At 46.6% G+C, this 24,057-nt stretch overlaps 3 protein-coding genes across 3 annotated transcripts in view; 1 reads left to right on the top strand and 2 right to left on the bottom strand.

Annotated features, from left to right (window-relative positions):
* The window catches only part of R3HCC1 (R3H domain and coiled-coil containing 1), a 222,898-nt gene that overhangs the window by 104,042 nt on the left and 94,799 nt on the right, over positions 1-24,057 (bottom strand). The gene's annotated exons all lie outside the window — the stretch shown is intronic.
* LOC126961287 (60S ribosomal protein L34-like) overlaps positions 1-24,057 on the bottom strand; it is a 563,491-nt gene that overhangs the window by 3,327 nt on the left and 536,107 nt on the right. The gene's annotated exons all lie outside the window — the stretch shown is intronic.
* Positions 13,772-24,057, top strand: part of LOC126961275 (tumor necrosis factor receptor superfamily member 10D-like) — a 29,672-nt gene continuing 19,386 nt past the window's right edge. Inside the window, 1 exon segment of the mRNA XM_050801450.1 lies at positions 13,772-14,181. Within this exon segment, the coding sequence (XP_050657407.1) occupies positions 14,032-14,181 (150 nt within the window). The 5' untranslated portion in view covers positions 13,772-14,031.

Consider the following 24,057-nt stretch of genomic DNA (forward strand, 5'->3'; position numbering starts at 1 on the left):
CACTATCTAAAGATACTTCAAGCCCAACATCTAGAAATCTCAACGGACTGTCCTCTGGACTCAAAAACTGGGCTTGTATAATTTGCTCCAACCATTAACCTTTACTTTTTCGTTTCCATAGAAATGCCTCTTATTAAATACTGATTGGCCACACCTTATAGAGGCCTAACCTAGATGAAGGACCACCTACAACATCACCTCCTAAAATGAGATACAACTGCTTAACTGGACAAAACTATTCTCATGACTAAGAGACTTATTCAATAAGATATGGGACGCCTGTAATTCTAGCACTTTGGGAGGCCGAGGCGGGTGGATTGTATGAACTCAGGAGTTTGAGACCAGCCTGGCCAACACGGTGGCAAAACCCCATCTCTACTAACATACAAAAAATTAGCCGGGTGTGGCGGCGCACACATGTAATCCCAGCTACTCAAGAGGCTGAGACAGGAGAATCGCTTGAACCCAGGACACGGAGGTTGCCATTAGCTGAGATCGCGCCACTCCACTCCAGCCTCGGTGACAGAGTGAGACTCCGTCTCAAAAAAAAAAAAAAAAAAAAAAAAAAAAAAAAAAAAGAAAAAAAAATGGGACTATATAGTTAGACTTATGTCTTGCCTGTTCCTATTTATATTCCTGTTTTCCTTTATAGGTCTCTTGCCATTCAGTTACTAACCTGATTCTGCTCTCCACAGCCATCAACTTAACTTTTAATACATGAAACATCCTGGGAAGTTCCAGATGAGAGAAATGAAGGGGTTAAAATATGCTAATCTAGCATACTGACTATTTAAGTTAAAGATACTTGAAAAACAGCAAGTGAGAAATAATCACTTTGACCCTCCTGTTATTTCTTAAAAGTAGAAGATGGCCGGGCACGGTGGCTCATGCCTGTAATCCCAGCATTTTGGGAGGCTGAGGCAGGTGGATCATGAGGTCAGGAGATCGAGACCATCCTGGCTAACACAGTGAAACCCCATCCCTACTAAATATACAAAAAATTAGCTGGCGCTGTGGGGGGTGCCTGTAGTCCCAGCTACTCAGGAGGCTGAGGTAGGAGAATGGCGTGAACCCGGGAGGCGAAGCTTGCAGTGAGCCGAGATAGCACCACTGCACTTCAGCCTGGGTGAAAGAGAGAGACTCCATCTCAAAATAATAATAATAATGATAAAGTGGAAGATGTAATTTCTATGGGAAAGATGCCCTTCCCTATCTGCAAGGAAGAGAAGTTGAAAGAGGATTCTGTACAGACCTTGTTAAAAATAACTTATCTTTTAAATCTCTTCACGTAATTTAATTGCTTCTTCACAACTCGTTTTTGATCCAATTCAGTGCATGAGTAACTGACTCTAAGTACTTCATTGGATCTTCATTTCTTTATGAGGGCTCCCGATGATCAATCTTATGTCAGTTTAACTCTGCAACCTAGGTGGGATCCTAGGAGAATGAAAGGGAGTTTCTCCAGCCCTACGACAGCAACCAAAAGAGGGCTTAATGAAAAAAAAAAAAAGTGATGGAATTTGACTAAGCGCATTAGTTTTAGGACTACTGTAATGAATTGCCGCAAACTTTATGGTTCAAAAAAATTCACCTCACAGTTCTGCAGTCTAGAGGTTCAAAGTCAAGGTGGCAGCAGGGTTGGTCCCTCTGCAGACTGTGAGGAATAATCCATGCCTCTCTTCTGGTTTCTGGGGGCTGCTGGCTATCCATCACCTTCCTTGGCTTCGGGGTGCTCACTCAGTCTCCATGTCTGTCTTCCCAGGATGTTCTCCTCTCTGTGTGTCTCCCCTCTGTGTCTTCACATGGCCTTCTAAGGACACCAGTCACTGGGTTTAGGGCCCACCCTAACCCAGTATGACCTCTTTTTAAGTAATTATATCTGCAAAGAACCCATTTCTAAATAAGATCACATGACCAGGCACGGTGGCTCACACCTGTAATCCCAACACTTTGGGAGGCTGAGGCAGGCGGATCACAAGGTCAGGAGCTCGAGACCAGCATGACCAACATGGTGAAACACCGTCTGTAATAAAAATACAAAAAGTAGCCGAGCGTGGTGGCATGCCCCTGTAATCCCAGCTACTCAGGGGGCTGAGGCAGGTGAATAGCTTGAACTTGGGAGGCAGAGGTTACAGTCAGCTGAGATCGTGCCACTGCACTCCAGCCTGGGCAACAGAGTGAGACTCTGCTTAAAAAAAAAAAAAAAAAAAAAAAAAAATCGCATTTACAAATACCAAAGCGTAGGGCTTTAAAATAAGCTTTAGGGAGAAAAATTCAACCCACAAAAGCATACAAAGTAAATATGGTCCATGTGCAGGGAAAGAAGAAATTGATAGATACCTGGGGAAGCTCAGATATTGGTCTTATTCGGCTTTAAATCAACAGTTGTGGTGGGGTTTGTTTGTTTTTCTGACAGAGTCTCGCTCTGCTCTGTCGTTCAGGCTAAAATGAAGTGGCACCATCTCGGCTCAAGGCAACCTCCACCTTCGAGGCTCAAGCAATTCTGGTGCCTCAGCCTCCGGAGTAGCTGGGGTAACAAGAGTGCCACAATTGCCTGGCTAATTTTTGTATTTTTAGTAGAGACATGGTTTCGCCATGTTGGCCAGGCTGGTCTCAAACTCCTGACCTCAAGTGATCTGCCCAACTCCACCTCTCAAAGTGATAGGTTTATGGGCATGAGGCAATACCTTGCCTAAATCAACAGTTTCAGGAATGCTCAAATATCTAAAGGAAGTGTGTGTGTGTGTGTGTGTGTGTATGTGTGTGTATTCTAGAGGATTGCGGAGGATTAAAACAATAGCTCGCAGCCCATGGCTTCAAGGGTGAGGCTGAGGAGCCCATGGGCAGGGGCTGGAGGGAAATATTCTAGGGAAACCCAGAGTAGCACCTACACTTTTCCTCTGGGGAAACATTGATGCATCTCTCTATATATATATCTATACATACCTATACGAACATATAGAGAATATCCATAAAGATATAGGAAATATCAGAAGGTAGAAAATCCTGGGACTGAAAAAAATATAATAGCTGAAGTGGAAAATCCAGTAGAGAAATTACACACCAGATTTGATCGGGCAGAAGAAAGAATCTGCTAATTTGAAGGCAGGAGAAAAGAACAGGCCAGACAGCCTCTGCGGTGTGCACGGAGGGCAGGAACTGCTTCACAAAAGCAGACCTTCCCTTGCTTGTCTGTTCTCCTACTAGAGAAAGCAGTAGATGATCATATCTGAAGAATATGTTGGTAACATCAAACATAAAAAGAAGGCAATTAAGGGTAAAATCTTGAGGTATGTGTGAATTCATGACCAAATTAACTATGGAAACTGACATAAAAAGAAGTGTAGAGGTTTTGTTTGTTTTTGGTTTTGCCCTGTCCCATTCTCCTCTGAAACAGCTCTGAGTAAACACAGGCTGTGTTCTCGCTGTGACTCACACCTCCCTGCCTTCTCTTCCTTCAGGTTTGCTGAAGTGCGTGGGGGGTTGTTTCCTGCCTCTGACTCCCTGGAATTTAAAGTGACAGAGCCTTGACCAGGCACGGTGGCACACGCCTGTAATCCCAGCACTTTGGAAGGCCGAGGTGGGTGGGTCACGAGGGGTCAGGAGATCGAGACCATCCTGGCCAACATGGTGAAACCCTGTCTCTACTAAAAATACAAAAAATTAGCCGGGCTTGGTGGTGGGTGCCTGTAGTCCCAGCTACTTGGGAGGCTGAGGCAGAATGGCAGGAACCCGGGGGACAGAGCTTGCAGTGAGTGGACATCATGCCACTGCACTCCAGTCTGGGCGACAGAGAGAGATTCCGTCTCAAAAAAAAATAACAATAAAAAAATAAAAAAAATAAAGTGACGGAGTCTTGGGGACTGGAATCCAGCACCTCCTTCTGCCCCTCCCTGTGGGGACAGGGACACCAGCACTGGCCTGGCTCACCCACAGCCTCCGGGGGGGTCCTCTGGCTGCACCTGGGGCTGCAGCTGGGCTCTGATAGAGCTGTCAAGGAAGGGACAGTGGGTCCCTGAGTGGTGAACTGGCCCTGGTTGTTGGGAAAGTCCTGTGGTCACTTTCCTGTGGCTTCCTCCCGCCCTGGGCCGATCTTCACTTTCTCCCTGGAACTTGCCTGCATCGTCATCAGTGGGACCGGGTTGGTTCATTACAGGCGACTCCTGTTCTTCAGCTCTGTGCCCCTTTTCCTGACATTTGGACCCTGCCCAAATCCCCCCACAAAACATACAGTTATTAAACATCCTGTCAGTCCCCCTCCAAAGATGATGAGGATGACCTGTGTTCTCAAGATGGGCAAAGGCGAGAGTCCAGTGTCACGCTCCGCCCAAATACTAGCCCCTCTCCCCAAAACCTCAATCACCAGTATGCGGAGGGCAAAGAAGTTGTGAATATTCTTTGCCCTCTTTGCCCACATTTCTGATCACATTCATTAGGCAATTTTCTAGAAGAAGTAGCATATTGGGGTTAACCCGTAGAGGTGCGCGCACATACACACACACACACACACACACACACACACACACACACAGCTGTGATTCCTACCAACAGTGCCAACTTCTACCAACTTTAGATCTGACATCACTGCTCTTTGGTTTTCATTTTTGCTAACCAGGAAAGAATTAGTTGACTTGGATATACATTTCTCTGATATATGTTTCATATATTGGTCAGTAGTTTAAATTCCTTTGTTCAAATTCATTTTTTAGGATTTGCCTTGTTTAGAAAGACAGGCTTCATGCTTCCCAAATACTATTAACAGATTTCTGGATTTTTTATTTGCCTATTCTTTTTGTCTTAGATTTTAATGTACAGAAATTTTACATTTTAAGTAGCTAAATCTATAGGTACATTTATTTTTTTTCTTGATCATAAGCTTAGAAAGTCCATTGCCCAACATAAAATAAGATGAACTTCTCTGATTTCTTAAGGAGGTTTTATTAAATGATTAGATTTGTAGCATATAGTGAGGTAAAGCCCACGGACATTACTTTCGCTATAGAAAGTGTGATGTTGCCCTTAATTTTTCTGAGTTACTCTCATCTGTCCAACCCCAGTGAGCGACTGATTATTCCTTTCCTCTGAACCTTGTGGTTTATGGTGTTTATGGCAGTTTCATTCCAAAGCACGAAGGTGTCAATCATTAATCTCGGGTGATTAATCCTCAGGCATCTCCCTGCTCTGAACTAAGGGATGTGGTGGTGTGGAAAGTTCCATTGTTCTGATCATGTGGTTGGTTCCACTGGCAGCCGGACCCTCTCCTCCAAGAGCCACCTCAGGAGCCTCAACTCAGGAATGCTGGAAGTCATCTTATGATTAAAAAAAAAAAAAAAAAAGCCCCTCTCACCACAATTGCTCAGGAAACATCAGTGTTTTGAAGCTTTGGCCCCAAAACCAGAGAAAAAAACAGATGTTTCTCATTACGTCCCAGCCATGAATACCAGGAGAGAGGAACACTGGGACCATTTCAGAAACTGCTTACCACAGGCCCCATGTAGGCTCAGGGGAGACAGGCCCTGGCCTGGAGGAGGAAGAGTGAATGGGAAGTATGAGTGACATTAAGTGTTTGCTAACATGAGACTGGCTGGACCTTCTCTCTTCTGGTGGTCCCTGAATCAGAGCCTTAGCACTACATATTGGAGTCTGGATTGCCTGTTTCAGGAACCTGGTCTCTCTACAGTCATTAGATTTCTGCATGAAGATGTAGCATAAACACCCTGTATATGAGAAAACAAAATTTTAAAGATCATATATAATTTGTTTTGAGGCCTTCATGAAAAATTTAAAGAAATTACACTACCACAACTCATATTGACATCTACCGATCCCTGGAAACCAGAAGAGGAATGTGTTAGGAAAAAATATTCTGCCAGGGACCCATTTGATATTGGCCTGACCACCTGAGCACAGACACTGGTCCCACTCATTAACAGATCTAGGAAGCATGAGGTACCAGCCCTACTACCGAAAACCCTGAGTGCTATAGGCTCAGACAAAAAGGCAAAGTTCTAGCTAAGAAAATATTAAGAAATTACACTGATCAATATGTTCATAGTTCGAGGTACTTCTGGGACAGATGTGTGGATTTTTCTCACCCTGACCAATTCTCCCACCTCAGATGAGTGCGCGTAATTCACTTCCGACACGAATCGGAGGTAGTGCCGACCCCACAGGGTAAGGACTCAGTCCTACAAGACTCCCCCCCACTTCAGGTGCAAATCATAAGCAGGTGGTCTGATATGGTTTGGCTCTGTGTCCTCACCCAAATCTCATCTCGAATTGCGATTCCCACATGTCAAGGGAGGAACCTGGTGGGAGATGTCTGGATCACGGAGGTGGTTTCCTCATGCTGTTGTCGTGATAGTTCTCACGACATCTGATGGTTTTATAAGGGTTTGGCAGTTCCTCGTTCACTCTCTTCACTCCCTTCTGCCACCTTATGAAGAAGGTGTTTGCTTCCACATCGCCTTCCGCCATGACTGTAAGTTTCCTGAGGCCTCCCAGACATGTGGAACTGTGAGTCAATTAAATCACTTTCCTTTATAAATTACCCAGGCTTGGGCCATTCTTTATAGCAGTGTGAAAACGGACTAATACAGTGTCCTCAAGTCGTCCGCACCTTCTGTCTGACTTGGGAGGCTACTGATATATAATAGTGTTTGGTGACCCTAAATGTCTCAAAATAAAGTCACTTGTGACAGATGATCAGCCCACATTGAAACTGTTGACCCCTCAGAGTGAGAAGTGTATGTGTGGTGGACTCAGGTGATGAGAGGACCTGCTGTGGACAGGCACCCCCTAGATCAGACAAGAAAGTGAAGCCAGAAGGCAGCTGAGATCTTGGCTACGGGCATGCCTGCAGAGTGTCATAAAAACCGCAAAGACACTGACCATAGCCAAGCAGCTGCTGCAGTGCTGCCCACAAGAACTCTGAGACCTCTTTCCCACGGGCTATGGGAAAAGAGCAGCGACCCCCATCCTGGCCCATGTTCTGAGGAAACCTGGACCTGCCAGTGTGTCAATCAGCATGCTGGTCTTCTGAGACACTCACCATGGTCCCTTCCCCATCGTCTCACCACTGCCTGTGTGTGTTGAACATATTTACGGGAGTGTTTATGTGCAAAAGCCACACAATAAACTGCGAATTAATAAGAATTTCATTGACCACTGAGTCATTGTGAAACCTCCTGGTTCCCCCACAACTAAGCTAATTGGAACTCGACCTGGGAGCCACCAACTGGAAATTACCATGATCTCCTTCTCAGGTTTCATCATTCACTAGGCCGGCTCACAAAAGCCAGGAACACAGTTTACTTGCTATTGCCAATTTATTACAGAGGATTTTTTTTTTTTTTTTTTTTTTTTTTTTTTGAGATGGAGTCTCGCTCTGTCGCCTAGGCTGGAGTGCAGTGGCCGGATCTCAGCTCACTGCAAGCTCCGCCTCCCGGGTTTACGCCATTCTCCTGCCTCAGCCTCCCAAGTAACTGGGACTACAGGCGCCCGCCGCCACGCCCGGCTAGTGTTTTGTATTTTTTAGTAGAGACGGGGTTTCACCGTGTTAGCCAGGATGGTCTCCATCTCCTGACCTTGTGATCCGCCCATCTCGGCCTCCCAAAGTGCTGGGATTACAGGCTTGAGCCACCGCGCCCAGCCTACAGAGGATATTTTTAATGATATCAATCAAAAGTCAGATGAAGAAGGTGAGGGTTGTGAGGGCGCCCAGTGCAGGAGTTCTGTCCCTGGAATAAGAGTGTGCCACCCTCCCTACATATGGATGTGTACTTGTTCACAAACCCAGACGCTCTCTGAACTCTGTCTTTGGGGCTTTTTTGGAGGCTTCATTGCTCAAGCATGATTGATCACTGGTTATTGGTGACAACCTCAACATTCAGCCCCTCTTCTCTCACCAGAGGCTGGGATGGGGGAGGGCATTTGTAGCTTCCACCAGGTAAGCAAAACCCAAGCAAAACTTCAGCAGGGGCTGAAGTTTCAACCCTCTGATCACAGGCTGGTTCCCCTCCTGAGGCTGTCCAAGAGCCTCCAGCCATCAGTCACCTCACTGACATACAAAAAAACATTAATTACTTGAGAGGTTCCAAGGATTTTAGGAGCTTTGTTGCAGGAAACAGGGCAGAGATCAATCAAATAAAATAATACATATTTGATCTTTTGAGTTGCATATCCTTTTGCTATGAGGGAGTCCATGGCCAGAGACCAGACTGATTTCTGTCCATGGACTCTCTCATAGCAAAACGATACACAATTCAAAAGATACTGGTAGGTTACTAGGTCCTCCTCAGTCATTGATAATTAGTCAACTCCAGCATCATATCATATAAAAATATCTCCCAGGGGCCAGGTGTGGTGGCTCACACCTGTAATCCCAGCACTTTGGGAGGCTGAGGCTGGTGGATGACCTGAGGTCAGGAGTTCAAGACCAGCCTGACCAACATGGAGAAACCCTGTCTCTGCTAAAAATGCAAAATTAGCTGGATGTGGTGGCACATGCCTGTAATCCCAGCTACTTGGAAGGCCGAGGCAGGAGAATCGGTTGAACCCGGGAGGTTGCAGTGAGCCGAGATCACGCCATTGCACTCCAGCCTGGGCAACAAGAGAGAAACTCTGTCTCAAAAAAAAAAAAAAAAAAAAAAAAAGTCTCCCAAGAAGAGGCCACTCAGGTTTGTAGGCCTCCATTCCACCTGTCAGGTTCCAAAAGCAGGACAGGTCTCAGCAAATATGGAACTTCCCCCTCTCAGACATCTGAGATAATTGAGCTAAGAGACAATGTCTTCTCTTCCTCTGCGTCTCTTTCTTGGTATTACCGTAATATAAGATTTTCCTCATGACATAAACCATTTATTCATTCTTTCACTTTCAGCTTTCCTTTTTCTTTTCACTTATATTCAAAGTTTTCCACTTTAAAAGCAATTGTGATGGGCCAGCTTGCTGACAGCAATACTCAGGCAGCAAGCGTATCCCCTCAGTCCACTTCCATTCATACAGGGCAGGGTTACACAGGTGCAGAACTAGTGGGCTATTTTACCAATAGGCAATGTATTAGTCCATGTTGAGTTGCTATAAAGGAATAGCTGAGGCTTGGTAATTTATAAAGAAAACAGGTTTATTTGGCTCATAGTCCTGTAGGCTGTACAAGCATGGCACCTGCATCTGCTCAGCTTCTGGTGAGAGCCTCAGGGAGCTTCTAATCATGGAAGAAAGCAAAGGGGAGCCAGCATATCACAGGATGAGAGGGAGCAAGAGACAGACGTGAGAGGTGCCAGACTGCTTTAAGCAACCAGCTCTTGAGTGAACTAATAGAGGAAGGACTCATTCACTACTGTGGGGAGGGCAGTGAGCCATTCATGAAGGTTCTTCCCCCACGACCCAAACACCTTCACCAGGCCCATCTCCAATATGAGATCCTATTTCAATATGAAATTTGGAGGGACACACATCCAAACCATATCAGGCAATGTAGCTGCATATACGGTTAGCCTCTATTTTGGCGGGTGGGGCAAAGCACAACCCACATCCATGAGGTCTATAAGAAAATTGACAGAAAAGTCTAAACACATAGTCTCAGTTTCTGGCTTAGGAGTCGTCGCTGCTTCCAGCACTCGTAGTTGTAGCCCCAATCCTGTGGCCACTGCACCAGGTGGCAGGTGGAGAGGAGGGGAGAGTTGAGGTAACGTGGGGAAGAAAGACAAAAATGGCAGTCACTGGCTGGGCACAGTGGCTCACGCTGCCTGTAATCTCACCACTTAAGGGAGGCCAAGGCGAGTAGATCACCTGAGGTCATGAGTTTGAGACCAGCCTGACCAACATGGTGAAACCCTGTCTCAGCTAAAAATATCAAAATTAGCTGGGTGAGGTGGCGGGGGCCTGTAGTCTCAGGTGCTTGAGAGGCAGAGGCAGGGGAATCACTTGAACCCGGGAGGCAGAGATTGCAATGAGCCGAGATCGTGCCATTGCACTACAGCCTGGGCGACAGAGCTAGACTGTGTCTCAAAAAAACCCAACAACAACAAAATGACAGTCATTATACAAGCATCCTCCCCACACCCTTGTCCCCAGATTCACTAGAAAAATGGAGGAAAGTCCAGTGGGGACACTCCTTTAGCCCACTTGTGTGGAGTAGGGGCACACACCGGTGAAGGCGTGGAAGCTAGCCCTTCATGCTTGTTATCTCCCCCCATTGTAGATAATGTTTCAGTTGACTGTTCTGCTTCCCTATCAAATTATTACTCTAAGGAGGATATCTCTCTGCCCATGGCTAAGCACTATGCACTGAACGGCATGTTTCTTGGTCCAAGGAAGTGCGGCTTAGTGGCCCAAACTAGAATAATACCTTATTTCAGTTCTTTTATATTAATAGCACTCTGGGCATTTGCAGCCTCCACCAGGTAAGCAAAAGACAATCCACCGTCAGTTTCTGTTCCCGTGGAGACTCACCTGTACCCCCCAGGACCCTGCCCTCAGTCTCACTTTCCAAGAATGTTCAGGGCCTCCCCATCAGGGAATCTGCCTCATAACCATAGGCAGTCTGTGTCTCTCCCGCTGGCAGACAGAACAGCGCTTATTGGCGTTATGCGCCTGAGAGACAGCAAGAGGAACGTGTTTCAATTCAGCCCATCTCTGCATCGCTGTGGTTCCCCCATATCCACTCATTTTACTTCGTGGACCCTGGTGACCACCTCAAGGGAGTACACAGGGGTATCTCTTGCTGATTACAGTCACTTTCCAAACCTGAGGGTGGGTTCTACTGACCGCTATGGGCATGTCCTATTTTAACGCACTCCTCAAGTACCCCTAGAGATTTCCATAGGGTCGGGCCCCATATGGACATCCCTTCAATAGGCCAGTTTTCCATTACTCTTGGAAACAATGGAAAATGTAGAGACGAATATCCAAATTTAATACGCTTTATTTGGAAAGCAAGAATTGCAATTCTTGGCATACACAAAGACCAAGTTGTCTTTGGTATGTCCAAAGAACAAAGAGAAGTTTAAAGGTTTTTTTTTAAAAGGAGAAATACTAAGTATTTTTTTTTTTTCCAGAAAGTTCATTGGCGCTGTACAAATCGAAGAAGTGGCATGCTCTGACTGGCGAGTGACTGCAGTGGGTCAAGCTGGTCTTAGAGCAGCAGCAGGTTGTGTCAATAGATATTAGATAGAACTATTAATAGGTTCAGCTTACAGCTGCCAGGCTTACAGAAAATTGCAGTTCAGGGGTAATACACTGATTTTTTCCCCATGACCTCTTGACTGTTTTAGTTGGGTATGACAAGAATGACCCAATTTGTGCGATCAACTTTCACATTCTCCTCCCAACTCTATGACTGGGATGTTGACGACTGTCCATGAGCCAGAAAAAAACCCAAGTACAGGGGCTTTTGCTGCTGTTCAAATCTTCCATCAACGCTAGGAAAACAGCATGCAATCCAACCCACCCGGCCGATTTGCCTTTGCCTTCTTCCGTCAGAGGGGTGGCCTTCCAAATAGGATGTTGTCCATTCACCTAGGAATGACAGTCTACAAACTAAGTAGCTCTTGGTCAGTCAGTAAAGAGCTGTGTATAGGGAAGTGTCCAAGTGATCATAGAATCCAACAGCTCCTCACCCAGTTCCAGAGTCAGTCTGAGGGGAACAGAGGCTCCCTGCTCATGAGTGTCTCCTCTTTGCCTTCCTCAGGCACCAGGATCCCATGTCAACCATTTCCATTTTGTAGGCCGGGTGAGGTTGCTCACGCCTGTAATTCCAGCACTTTGGGAGGCCGAGGTCGGTGAATCACAAGGTCAAGAGATCAAGACCATCCTGGCCAACATGATGAAACCTCATCTCTACTAAAAATACAAAAATTAGCCGGGCATTGTGGCACGTGCCTGTAATACCAGCTACTTGGGAGGCTGAGGCAGGAGAATCGCTTGAACCTGGGCGGCGGAGGTTGCAGTGAGCCGAGATCGCACCACTGCACTAAAATACATTTCCATTTTGTAATAGAACTCTTCTGGGACTGCCCTCCCCATTAGAGCTTTTCCAAGATTACTGAAGACATCACGAGTTTTTCAGGTTTCAAGATTACGTCTTTCAGTCACAGGGGGAGCTTCAGTTAGTGTTCCATCGCAAGCTAGTAAGTCCCTCTTAAATGGAAACTTTATGATCTAAAGGCCCAGTTCCCGGGAGGTGCTCACAGCCTTTTGCCATTAGCCCTAGTCAGTGTCCCACATAGGGCACAGAGAATGTGTCGTTACCTGCAATCTGGTTTCTAGTCTACACTGTGTGGTTCACCCTCCAGGGCCAAGGGAGCTAAAGTGCTTTAAGGACTTTGCTGCAGGTCCTGATGGCTCTGTGTTAATGCTGTCAGTCTTTCTGAAGTCCCTGTCCTCTCACTTCCTGCACCCAGCACACATTCCTGACCCCACACATTTCTCAGTGCCTGGGGCCTGGCACACATTTCTTTTCTTTTCTTTTTTTCCCCACAGAGTCTCACTCTGTCACCCAGACTGGAGTGCAGCGGCATAAATCTCGGCTCACTGCAACCGCAACCTCCTGGGTTCAAGCGATTCTTCTCCCTTAGCTTTCAGAGTAGCTGGAATTACAGGTGCCCGCCACCATGCCCAGCTAATTTTTGTATTTTTAATAGAGATGGGGTTTCACCATGTTGGCCAGGCTGGCCTCGAACTTCTGACTTCGTGATCCTGCCACCTCAGCCTCCCAAAGTGCTGGGACTACAGGCGTGAGCCACTGCGCCTGGCCCTGGCACACATTTCTGACCCTAGGTCAGTGTCTGGGGCCTGGCAGGTGCTTGGGGTGCTCCATTGCTCAAATCCAAGCCTGTGGAGAGGATGACATTTCATTCCCAGGTTTCTGGTGAGTCAAAAAACCTTCATTTCTATAGTGATACCCTCTTCTACCTACCATGTGCGGGGTCAGGAGCCAACTGACCCCAAGGGTCTAGGAGTCATGCCATTGACCTGATTGCCTAGGCTCACCAGCTGGCACCCTTCAATACCACACATTGGGTCTGTCCTCACAGCGGCAGTGTGCTTAACTTGATGGGGAGGTAAGTAGCCCAAGGTCAGACAGTTGGACCTGGGTAGACACTAGACTTGGGGACAGGCTTTGGAAGCCACTCCCCTGACTCCCCTGTCTCGATGGGGCCTCAGTACTAGAGCCCTGAAGGCTGGTCAGGGAGTGTTTGTGCCTTGACCATGCAAAGGGTGCCAGGCTGTGGCTAGGGATGCCCCCGGCTTTCCTCTCCCTCCTACCTACTCCTCAGCCTCTGCATGTGCCCGTCATGGCCTCTGCGTCCTTCATTCTGTCCACTCATGTACTCACTGGGCCCCTCCTTGGTGCCAGGCACCCACTACTGAGGGGTGCCAAGCCCCTGCCAGAGAAGCTTGGTGCTGGGTCACAGCAGCAAGGAGGCTGGAGGCAGTGGCATCAGAGCAGTGGTCAGTGAGGCCGCTGTAGGGGGAGGGAGTGGGAGCAGAAGCTAAGAGTGGACTGAAGTCCTTAAGCCAGGAAGTAGTTCAGGGTTTAACAAGAGGAGAGACAGGCGTCCCGGGGAGGGAGCAGGCTCAGGACAGGCCTCCAGTGCCGCCTTTGAACCTCACTACCCCGACTACAGCAGCGCAGTGGGAAGCACCTCAGCTTCTACCCCTTCTGCTTGCCACAGCATGGACAGGACCCGGAATCAAACCACAGGCCCTGGGTCACCACTGCCGGCAAGAACTAGTTCCTCTCCGTCCATGCACCCACGCACACAACCTGGGCCCTCCCGGAAGTACTGGGGGAGGCCGTGCCCCTTTTTTGAGTGCCTGGAAGTGACTGCGGGAAGGGAGAACAAGTGACCACGCCTTTTTTCCGGGGTATAAAAGCGGAGGTGCGCGCGCCAATTCTGCCAGTGTAGCTGCGGGAACCTTTCCACGCGCACCAGCTACGGGGACCGTTTCCGGACAGTTTCTGATTGAGTTTGGCGCTTTTTACCCAAACTTCAGAGGGGCGAAGAGCCTCCACCCACCTCCCTTCTCATGGGACTTTGCGGACAGAGCGCCCCAACCGCCTCGAGCGCTCGAGCAGGGCGCTCTCCAGGAGCCAGGACGGCGTCGGGAACCACACCATGGCTCCCGGACCCCAAGACCCTTAAGTTTGTTTTCGTCGTCGTCGCGGTTCTGCTGCCGGTGAGTACCCGCCGCGGTCCCTGGCTGGGGAAGAGCGCACCTGGCGCCGGGAGTGGGCAGAGAGAGAGGGGGACACGGCGGGGACGCTTGGCCCGGGTCGCCTGCGGCGGGGCATGCCCGGGCAGGACGAACCCGTCGTCGGAGTCGGGAAGATTGGGTGGTCCCCTGGCTGGGCAGGAGCGACCCGGCCGCGAGGGAGCAGAGCGCGCGCTCCCCCTGGCTGTCGCGTGAGGCGAGGACCGCACTGAGCTGCCCCGGAGTAAGTTCCAGAATCAACGGAGGGAGGAAGTCAAGATGGAAACTCCGGAGTAAACCTCTGGAAGCCACAGACCGGTGGCCTCTTTCGTTTGTCCGTTCATTAATAACATTAACCCAGGCCTGGCGTGGTGGCTGATACCTGTAATCCGAGCACGTTGGGAGGCCGAGGCGGGGGGGATTACCTGAGGTCGGGAGTTGGAGACCCGCCTGGCCAACTTGGTGAAACCCCGTCTGTACTAAAAATACAATTAGCCAGACATGGTGGCAGGCGCCTGTAATCCCAGCTACTTGGGAGGCTGAGACAGTAGAATTGCTTGAACCCGGGAGGCAGAGGTTGCAGTGAGCCGAGATTGCACCAATGCACTCCAGCCTGGGCAACAGCAAGACTCTGTCAAAAAAAAAAAAAAAAAAAAAAAAAAAAAAAATTAACCCTATGTTTACACTGTTAAACGTGTTCCTTGGAGATCCGTTTAACAAACAGCCGGTGAAAAAGCTTTCCAACGCTTGTGTTTGCAACTTTAATTTCCTCTAGAGCCCTGAAAGTGGCAGGAAGCGGTTAACCAGTGTCTTTCACTGTCACCCGTGTGTTCCCTCTGCATCGCACAGACAGGACCGCGGGCTGGCCCCTTCCTTCAGCATAAAAGGTGTAAAGTTCTTGTTGTGAGTTGGCTTTGGAAACTGAGATTGGTGGTGGGGTGCAGAGTAAGGACGTATTATAAGTAAAATGTGCAGACTGCCAGGACTTTCTCAGAGTGATTGACGTTTCTGCCAACAGCACTTTCTAAGGTTCCTTACATAATACCAAAACAAAAGGGGGAGGATAAAACAAGATTATAGGAACTATGAGAGTTTGCATGTTTTCTTTCAACAAATTAATACTAAATTCAGAAAAGCAGTAACATTTTCACCTCTCAAAAATTATACAGCCGACTTCTGCAATAGTTTATAGTGGGTGGACCTACCTGAGGCAGGTAGAAGAATGGCTGTGTTAGGACAGTGGACCTGAAGAGAGAATGCGTGGATGACCAGTGTAGACAAGGCCAGCAACATGAATCTCAGTTTTGGGAATGTGAACTCTATACATCCCAAAGGAGGCTTTGTTCCCTCCATCAGTCTTGCCTTATCAAATGCATTTCAATGTGCAATCGCTCTTTAAAATTTTGGAGCTAACACAAATCACATTAGATGTTTTATGGCAGTACATTCAGATTGATCTTCCTTTAAATAAGGGTATTTTACTGCATGGGTAAGCCAAAGGTTAATTCACTGTTACTGCCTAGGGGCAGCTTGTTAGATCCTACCCTGACTTTGCCTTTGCTAATTCCAACAATGTTGTACTAAATACCGTTGTATGTATTGTGTGTCCACATATCCATGTGCACCAGCTTATTGGGCAACTCCTTAGAAGTATAATTTTACTTCTACTTCTGTGGGATAAATGATTTCAGAAGTTTCTTTAGATGTTCACAGATTTTGCTCCAAAAGACCATTGAACTCAGCATATACTCACACCTAGTCCACAAATGTGCCTGTGTCCCTACACCCTTGCTACACTTAGCTTTCATTTTTTGCTAGTCTAGGAAGTAAAACGTGATTCATCACATTGCTGTGTACTTTCATTCCTTCATGGTATTAGGAATTTTCAAGGATACAGGAGTTCTTTGGTACTAGGAGTACCAAAGTACCAAATCTACTCCCAGTAGATTACTGGGGGATCCAGATGAGACAGCAGGGGAGGGTGGCAGGGAAGACCGAATTCCCAGCTATGCACCTGGGAAACCATGGTCAGCTGGGGCAATTCCCTGCCACCCACCATGCCTGTGAATGGAGATAAGGTCTCCGTCCTCAGGCTTTCAGGAGGATATCAGATGAGCCTGGAGCTGAGCTCAGTTCCTGACCCCAGGTCCTGGGTCTGTCAACGTTGGACTGGTTCAATCTCCGTGACAGGTGCTTCTACCCCGCCCCTCTCTTTATCAAAGTAGGAATCGAATAGATCCAATGGTTCAGAATCTCAGACTCTGAGGCTCTCAAGGACTCCTGAGATTGGAGGCTGGGAACAGCTGGGCCCTGCTGTGCTTCCCCTCCAGCTCTGTGACACTGGTGTGGCCCCAGCTCCTGCCTGTAAAGTAAAGAGGAGATAAAGATCTTCAGCAGCCCTGTGTAAACCTCAGAGGGCTGTGTTACCAGGTGTGGGAGGATGAATTACATCCTCAGGGCTGGTGTCAGTCATTTTGGACTCTGGATCCCCAGGGCATATGTCCTCCACCCAGCAGAGGCTGCACCTGCTCCTACCTGCACCTCAGTACCGGCTCCCTGAGCTTAGGGCAGAAACTTTTTAAGACTGGAGTGGAGCACCATGTGGAGGGGCCATCAAGGAACAGAGGAGCCAGAGTTCAAGTGAGGACAGTGATGGCACTGCAGGGCCACAGCCTGGTTTACCTGCCACGCTTCCAGTTGTCCTAGTGGTGGGTGCCTGGCCTGGGTTGGAGTTCTAAGAGTGAGCAGGAAAGGTCTCCATCCAGGTGACTGCAGATGGCTGCTCTCCCAGCCCCTACTGAGAGGCCACGGTCCTGGTTCCGGTCCTCTGTCCTGTATCTGGGAGTGGCAGGACAGCGAGGCTCTAGCTTCCAGGTTGGGGATGGGGACAGTGGGGACAGTGCCATGCCCCGAGCCTGTGCTGTTGGGCAGCTGGTGTCCTGCTCTCAGCCAGTGACTGCACATTTTCAGGTAGTGGATTTTCCTAACAACCTGGGGAGATGAGGGTAGATCATTTTCCCTCTTTTACAAATGACAAAATGAGATTCAGGAGCAATGTCTCCAGCGTTTTTGGCCTCACCTTCTGTATAATGGCAGCCATATTTGGGCCTCTGCAGAGCTAGAGTTCTCTGAGCAGCTGCTTCTCTGATCTCTGTCCTGCACTTGGCCTCGGGGAGCTCCTGTGGGTCCTCAGCAGAGTCCACAGGGCTCTTCAGGGTCCCCTCTCTGTGCCACAGCCTGGAGCCTGTCCTTAGGCTGTAAGCTGTGCTCACCTCATGGGCTTGGGGGGAAAGTGATTGACCCAGGAAATAGATAGTGAGCCCTTTATTGTCTTTGGAGTCTGCTGGAGCCAGGGAGGATGGACGAACCCCATGTGAATCCTGCTCCCTGGAGCCCACGGTGTGGTGGGTGAGGTGACACCAGGAATCATATAACTAAAGGAGGTACAGTGAGGGAGGCATGAGATCACCACCCTTGCCTGCCCCTCCTCCAGAGATGCCATGCTGGTGCAAGGCCTTAGAATGTGGTATTGTTGGCCTGGAGGATGGTGTTTGGATAGAGTCACCATTGAGTCATAGAGGAAAGCTAAGCTCCCCTTTAAGGGCTTTTTTTTTTTTTTTTTTTTTTTTTTTTGGCTGTGCCTGAGAATTAAATAGACATAAGACAGGTACACAGGATAAAAGCACATACTACTTTTTTTTTCTTGAGATGGAGTCTTGCTCTGTCGCCCATGGTGGAGTAACAGTGGTGTAATCTCAGCTCATTGCAACCTCTACCTCCCAGATTCAAGCAATTCTCCTGCTTCAGCCTCCTGAGTAGCTGGGATTACAGGTGCCCACCCTCGCACCTGGCTAGTTTTTGTATTTTTCGTAGAGATGAGGTTTTGCCATGTTGGCCAGGCTGGTCTCAAACTCCTGAGCTCAGGTGATCCACCCGCCTTGGCCTCCCGAAATGCTGGGATTACAGGCATGAGCCACCATGCCCGGCCAACACACACATTTATTTAATGCAAGTTTTACCTGGTGCAGAAGATGCAGTGAGAGTCAGTTACTTATGTACTGAATTAGACCAAGTAACTTGTGAAGAAGCAAGTAAATATGTGGAAACTAAAAAGATGAGTGGTTCTATTCTAACAAGGTCTGCACAGTACTCTCTTGGCCTTGACTTCTATCCTTAAAAATAAGGAGATTTCTTGGGGGAACCGCCCCCAATATTTCAACGTAGGTTCTTCCTATTTTCCCTAAGTGTCAGTCGGTCTGAGAAATAAAGAGAAAGTGTACAAGGAGAGGAATTTTACAGATGGGCCTCTGGGGGTGACATCACATATCAGCAAGTCCATGATGCCCCTGAGCCACAAAACTAGCAAGTTTTTATTAGGGATTTCAAAAGGGGAGGGGGTGTACAAACAGGGAGTAGGTCACAAAGATCACATACTTTAAAGGGGCAAAGAAGCAGAGCAAAGATCACATGCTTCTGAGGAAACAGGACAAGGCAAAATCAGAAACTCCTGATAAGCGTCTCTGTTCAGCGGTGTATGTATTGTCTTGATAAACATCTTAAACAACAGAAAATAGGGTTCGAGAGCAGAGAACCGGTCTGACCTCAAATTTACCAGGGCTGATGTTTCCCAATCCTAGTAAGCCTGAGGGTACTGCAGGAGACCAAGGCATATCTCAGTCCTTATCTCAACCACGTAGGACACTCCCAGAGCAGCCGTATATAGACCTCCCTCCAGGAATGCAGTTCTTTACCTAGGGTCTTAATATTATATTCCTTGCTAGGAAAAGAATTTAGCGATATCTCTCCTACTTGCACATCCGTTTATAGGCTCTCTGCAAGAAGAAAAATATGACTCTATTCTGCCCGACCCCACAGGCAGTCAGACCTTGAGGTTGTCTTCCCTTGTTCCCTAAAATCGCTGTTATTCTGTTCTTTTTCAAGGTGCACTGATTTCATATGGTTCAAAAACGTGTATTTTACTATCAATTTGTACAGTTAGATACACTTATAGTGGTCCTGAGGTGACGTACATCCTCAGTTTATGAAGACAACAGGATTAAGAGATTAAAGTAAGACAGGTGTAAGAAACTATAAAAGTATTAATTTTGAGAACTGATAAATGTCCATATTAAAATGAAATATTTGCAATTTACATTCAGAGATTGTAGTAAAGACAGATGTAAGAAATTATAAAAGTGTTAATTTTGAAAACTGATATATGTCCATGAAATCTTCACAATTTATGTTGCTCTGCTGCGACTCCAGCCAGTCCCTCCGTTCGGGGTCCCTGACTTCCCACAACAGAGATTGTCCTATGTTTCCCTGGGGACTTTCATCTCCTGCTTTTAGGAAACACAAAAGAGGTCAAAGCATGTTCTTGCACCTGATGTTTTTCAATAGCCTTTAATTCATAATAGTTAATGGGTCAGGGTGGGTGGGCAGGGTGTGATGGCTCATATCTGTAGTCCTGCCAAGGTGGGTGGATCACTTGAGCCCAGGAGTTCAAGACTAGCCTGGGAAACATAGCAAAATGGTGTCTCAAAAACAAAAACCAAAATAAAACAAAACAAAACAAAAAACCACACACACACAGAAAATCATGTCGTGTGAAGGAACCTAAGCAGAATGCATACCATTTGATTCCTCGTCTTATTAAAATGCAACTAATGTATTGTGACAAAAAGCAGAAGAAGTGTTGTTGGGGACATAGGAGCAAAGCGGAGGAGAGGATTACAGTGAAAAATGAAGAAACACTGCAGGACGGTAGACTTGTCATTATCTTGTAATGGCAGTAGTTCCACAGTGTATACATACATCCCAATCTACCAAACTACATGCTTCAAAAATATACACTTTGTTTCGTATCCATTATACCTCAATAAATCTATTTTTTAAAAACCTTCAATAGAATATAAACACTTGAATGTATACTGTATTCCCTGTAGCACTTACACATAGATCATGAAAATATGTTGCATAAGAAGTCAGTATCCAGTTAAAATGGAATTCTAAAAGGTAATTAACATTAAAATATGCAGGGGAAAAAGGAGTAAAATTATACTAGACAATCATAGTTTTTTGGTTTTTTTTTCCGGAGAGGGAGTGTCGCTCTGTCGCCCAGGCTGGAGTGCAGCGGCGCAATCTTGGCTCATTGCAAGCTCTGCCTCCCAGATTCACGCCATTCTCCTGCCTCAGCCTCCCGAGTAGCTGGGACTACAGGCGCCTGCCACCATGCCCGGCTAATTTTTTTTGTATTTTTTTAGTAGAGACGGGGTTTCACCGTGTTAGCCAGGATGGTCTTGATCTCCTGACCTCATGATCCACCCACCTTGGCCTCCCAAAGTGCTGGGATTACAAGTGTGAGTCACCGTGCCCAGCCTAGACAACCATAGTTTAAATGGTAAACTTATAGGTCTATTTCGACTATCAATTATTGCACTAACTGTAAATCCACTGGACACTACAGTCAAAGGTAGAAAGAGTTTGAAGGGCTGAAAAAACAAGACTCCGCTATATCTTGTCTATACGAGCTGGGACTTAAAAGGAAGACACAGATGCTGTCTGTTGAAAGTAAATAGATGGAAACAGATACACTATGCAGAGTGTAAGGCCAAGAAAACTGCCATGGCTATCTCAGTATCAGAGGAAGGTGATTTTGTTAGCAGTGGACGAGATCTGAGTTACCTTACGTTGAAGGTGGCCAATCCTTATGGTTCCACAGCAATTTCAGCTCTTCACCTCCTGAGAAGAAAGAATAGGACTGAGGGGCATGAGGCAGAAGGAGAGATGGAGGCAAGTTTCAGAGCAGAGTGAAAGTTCATTAAAAAGCTTTAGAACAGGAAGGAAAGGAAAGAAGGGAAAGAGAAGGAAAGTACAACTTGGAAGTTGGCCAAGCAGGTGACTTGAGAAACAGTGTGCAGCCCGCCTGCCTGAGTTGGGGTTTTATGGGTTGGCATACTTCCAGGATCTTGCCTTCTCCCCACTCCTGAAATCTTATTGGGAAACTACTGATCAGTTTCAGGTGTTTTCTATGTATTGGGAGACTGCTTTTTTCTGGCATCGGCTATAACCAGTTTTTCGTTTATTTTTATTTTTTTTTTTGAGAAGGAGTCTCCCTCTGTCACCCAGGCTGGAGTGCAGTGGCGCGATCTCCGCTCACTGCAAGCTCCGCCTCCCGAGTTCACGCCATTCTCCTGCCTGAGCCTGTCGAGTAGCTGGGACTACAGGTGCCCCCCACCACGCCCGGCTAATTTTTTGTATTTTTAGTAGAGATGAAGTTTCACTATGTTAGCCAGGATCGTCTGGATCTCCTGACCTCGTGATCCGCCCGCCGTGGCCTCCCAAAGTGCTGGGATTATAGGTGTGAGCCACCACGCCCGGCTGTAACCAATGATTACTTTAGAGGTACAGTTATCAACCACCTGATGGTCGCCCAACCCTACTGGTGTCAGAAGCTGGAGAGCCCTCCTGCCCTGCTCATACCTGACTAGCTACCTACTGTAACAATTTTAGGACATAGAATATTATGGGAGCTCAAAAGGGACCTTTTGTAGTTAAAAAGGTTAATTCTTCAAGGAGTGTAATAATAATCACAAATTGTATATGCCTAGTAATACAGCTTCAAAACACATAACACAAAAATAGAATGAAAAGGAGATTAGATCAGCTGTTTCTCTGCACTTGGTAGCACGATCAGATAAAAACGCCAGTAAAGAGGCAAGCGACCTGCACACTGTGAACCACCTTGATTTAACTGACATTTAAAGAGCAAGAGTGGAACATCCACTGAACACTCATTCCTTTCTATGCTCATGATACGTTCACCAAGATAAACCGGGTTCTGGGCTATAAAACACACGATACGATCTCTACACTTAATGAAACGAAACTGGAAATCAGTAACAGTCCGTAGAGAATTCTAAAATTTGGTTATTGAAAATACACTTCTAAAAAATCTGTGGTTCAGAGAAGAAATCAAAAGGGAAGGTAAAATGTTACAAAATAAATAATAATAACAATATAACTTCAAAACTGGTGGGAAATGGCTAACAGTGCTCGGGGTGAAATAATACAGCTTTCAATGTTTCTACTAAAGAATTGGGAGTTGGGGAGATGGGGAGTTACTATCGAAGGGTATGCAGTTCCTTTGTGGAGTGATAAAAATATTCTAAGATTGATTATAGCGATGATTGCATAGCTATGAGTATATTAAAAACTACTGAAATGTAGACATTAAATGGGTGAATTATATGAATCATCATAATTACTAATTATGTGAATTGTGTCTCATTAAAGCTGTCAAAAATGTGAAATGTATGGCCTGCAGATCTACATTAATCAATCATAAAATATAAGCATAAATTTAAACCAAACAAAGTAACAAGGAGGAACATAAATCAAGGAAATAGAATACAGACCACAAAAAGAACTGACAAAACGGACCGTGTGTGGTGGCTTGCGCCTGTAATCCCAGTATTTTGGGAGGCCCAGGCAGGCAGAACGCTTGAGCTCAGGAGTTGGACCAGCCTGGGCAACGTGGTGAAACCCCAGCTGTACAAAATACACAAATATTCGCCAGGCGTTGGGGCACACTCCTGTCTGTGGTCCCTGTCACCTGGGGACTGCGGTCGAAGGACCACTTGAGCCTGGGAGGCAGAGGCTGTAGTGAGCAGAGACTGCACTCCAACCTGGATGACAGAGGGAGACCCTGTCTCCAAAAAAAAAAGAATTGACAAAATGCAAAGTTGGTCTTCAGAAGGAGTAAGAGTGTGAGAGCAGAGAACGGAGACAGAGACATCGCCTGAACCTAGAGGGACCGCAGCCCGAGAAGGAAGGATTTGGGAAACAAGCCTTAGCTTCGCCGTCCCCAACTACTAGACAGGCTTTGATGTGGAAGAAAGCTACATTTTGTCTTGTTTAGTTCCAGGCAGTTGAACAGAGCCCAGCATAAGTAGCTTTTATTGTAACCACTTTGTTTTTACTCAGGAGTAAGATTATATTAAATTTAATTAAATGTAAGTCTACAATTAAATTAATTTTGCACTTTAAAACACTCCCAACTTAAAAGTTACAAAAACTATACACAAAAAATTGAAAAATAGCGGTTGGCATGATGAAAGCTATTATTGAATTATTTAGTGTATACTTTCTAAAAGCAAGGAAATTAACATCAACACGTTACCACTATCTAATAAGCAGACTCTGTTCTGATTCTCCAGTTGTCTTCTTGTTGTCATTTATAACACACAGATCATGGCCAGAATCCCTGAATTGCTGTTTCATCTTTTTCTGTAACTCTTTGATATTTACTGGGAACAGCTTGTCAAAGTCCCTTGTAAAGTAGAAATTACTTAATGTTTGATGCTATATCCTGACTTTCTTTAAGGTTATATTATAACCCTCATTTATAAAACTGTGTATCTGTGTGTGTGTGTGTGTGTGTGTGTGTGTGTGTGTGTGTGTGTGTGGCAGAGAGAGAGAGAGACAGAATTCACCCACTAGGTCAATTAAACACTTGGTCAAACTAAATATATTAGATGCTATTTCGGCTTGAAGGGATCATATGTGTTTTTTGTATTCTGTTTGTTTTTGAGACGGAGTCTCGCTCTGTTGCCCAGGCTAGAGTGCAGTGGCGTGATCTGGGCTCAGAGCAACCTCCGCCTCCTAGATTCTGGAGGATGCTGAGGCATCCCAAGTAGCTGGGACTACAGGCACCCGCCACCACATCCGGCTAATCTTTTGTATTTTTAATAGAGATGGGGTTTCACTGTGTTAGCTAGGATGGTCTTGATCTCCTGACCTCGCGATCCGCCCCCCACAGCCTCCCAAAGTGCTGTGATTACAGGCGTGAACCACCGCACC

The sequence above is a fragment of the Macaca thibetana genome, chromosome 8, assembly GCF_024542745.1.
Source record: "Macaca thibetana thibetana isolate TM-01 chromosome 8, ASM2454274v1, whole genome shotgun sequence".
NCBI classification, from domain to species: domain Eukaryota; kingdom Metazoa; phylum Chordata; class Mammalia; order Primates; family Cercopithecidae; genus Macaca; species Macaca thibetana.